Source organism: Myotis davidii, unplaced genomic scaffold, assembly GCF_000327345.1.
Source record: "Myotis davidii unplaced genomic scaffold, ASM32734v1 scaffold609, whole genome shotgun sequence".
In the NCBI taxonomy this organism is placed as follows: Eukaryota; Metazoa; Chordata; class Mammalia; order Chiroptera; family Vespertilionidae; genus Myotis; species Myotis davidii.
In genome coordinates, this window is record NW_006300164.1 from 502,548 (window position 1) to 503,394 (window position 847).

The 847-nt window shown below is 68.0% G+C and overlaps 1 protein-coding gene across 1 annotated transcript in view; it reads left to right on the forward strand.

Annotated features, from left to right (window-relative positions):
• RABL6 (RAB, member RAS oncogene family-like 6) overlaps nucleotides 1-847 on the forward strand; it is a 13,129-nt gene that overhangs the window by 10,386 nt on the left and 1,896 nt on the right. The window contains exon 6 of the mRNA XM_015572328.1: nucleotides 396-684. Within this exon, the coding sequence (XP_015427814.1) occupies nucleotides 396-684 (289 nt within the window). The remainder of the gene's footprint in view (nucleotides 1-395; nucleotides 685-847) is intronic.

The following is an 847-nucleotide window of genomic DNA, read 5'->3' on the forward strand; positions in this document are numbered from 1 at the left end:
GCTCCAGAGCTGCCTGTGCCTCCAGCAGGTCAGCCGATGGCGGGGGAGGGGGGCTGGCCTGGCTGTGGGGCCAGAGGCCAGACTCCACTCCCAGCCATGCCATACTCCTCCCCGAAGTCCAATCTAAGGGGGAGGGGGACCAGCCTAGACCCCCTCCCGGTCCCCATAGGCCCAGGTGCAAGCAGCAGGGCTTGTCTCAGCACCAGTCCTGCCATCTGCGCGCAGGGCCGGGCGTGGGTGAGAGGGCCAGGCTGGCCTGCGGCCGTCTCCTCCCAGCCCTCTGCCCCAGGGAGGCTCTGCTTCACGGCAGGGCTTCGAGGCTGCTGGGCCTGAGCACAGGGACGCCTGTCGCCAAAAGTCAGAGGGAGAGGCAGGGAGGCAGAAACCAGCTGGACATCGATGCCACGCTGGAGGAGCTGTCGGTGCAGCAGGAGACCGAGGACCAGAACTACAGCATCTTCCTGGAGATGATGGAGGCGCGGAGCCGAGGCCACACGTCCCCACTGGCAGCCAACGGGCAGAGCCCGTCCTCCGGCTCCCAGTCACCTGTGGTACCTGTGAGCGCCGTGTCCACGGGGAGCTCCAGCCCCATGGGGACGGCCTTGACCACAGCTTCCTGGATGACGTGGCCCCCCCGAAGGATGAGAGGACAGTTGAGGCCGAGGCCCCTCAGGACAGCGACAGGTAAGGGTGGTGCCAGGCCTTTGTGAGCCGCAGACCTGGGCCCTGGACAACACCCACTCGGGCAGCAGCCGCCCTAGCCCTCGGCCCCACCGCATGGCCTCCCTCCTGGGCCCACTCCAAGAGTCACCGCGTCCCCGAGAAACGCAGGACAGACACGGCCTGC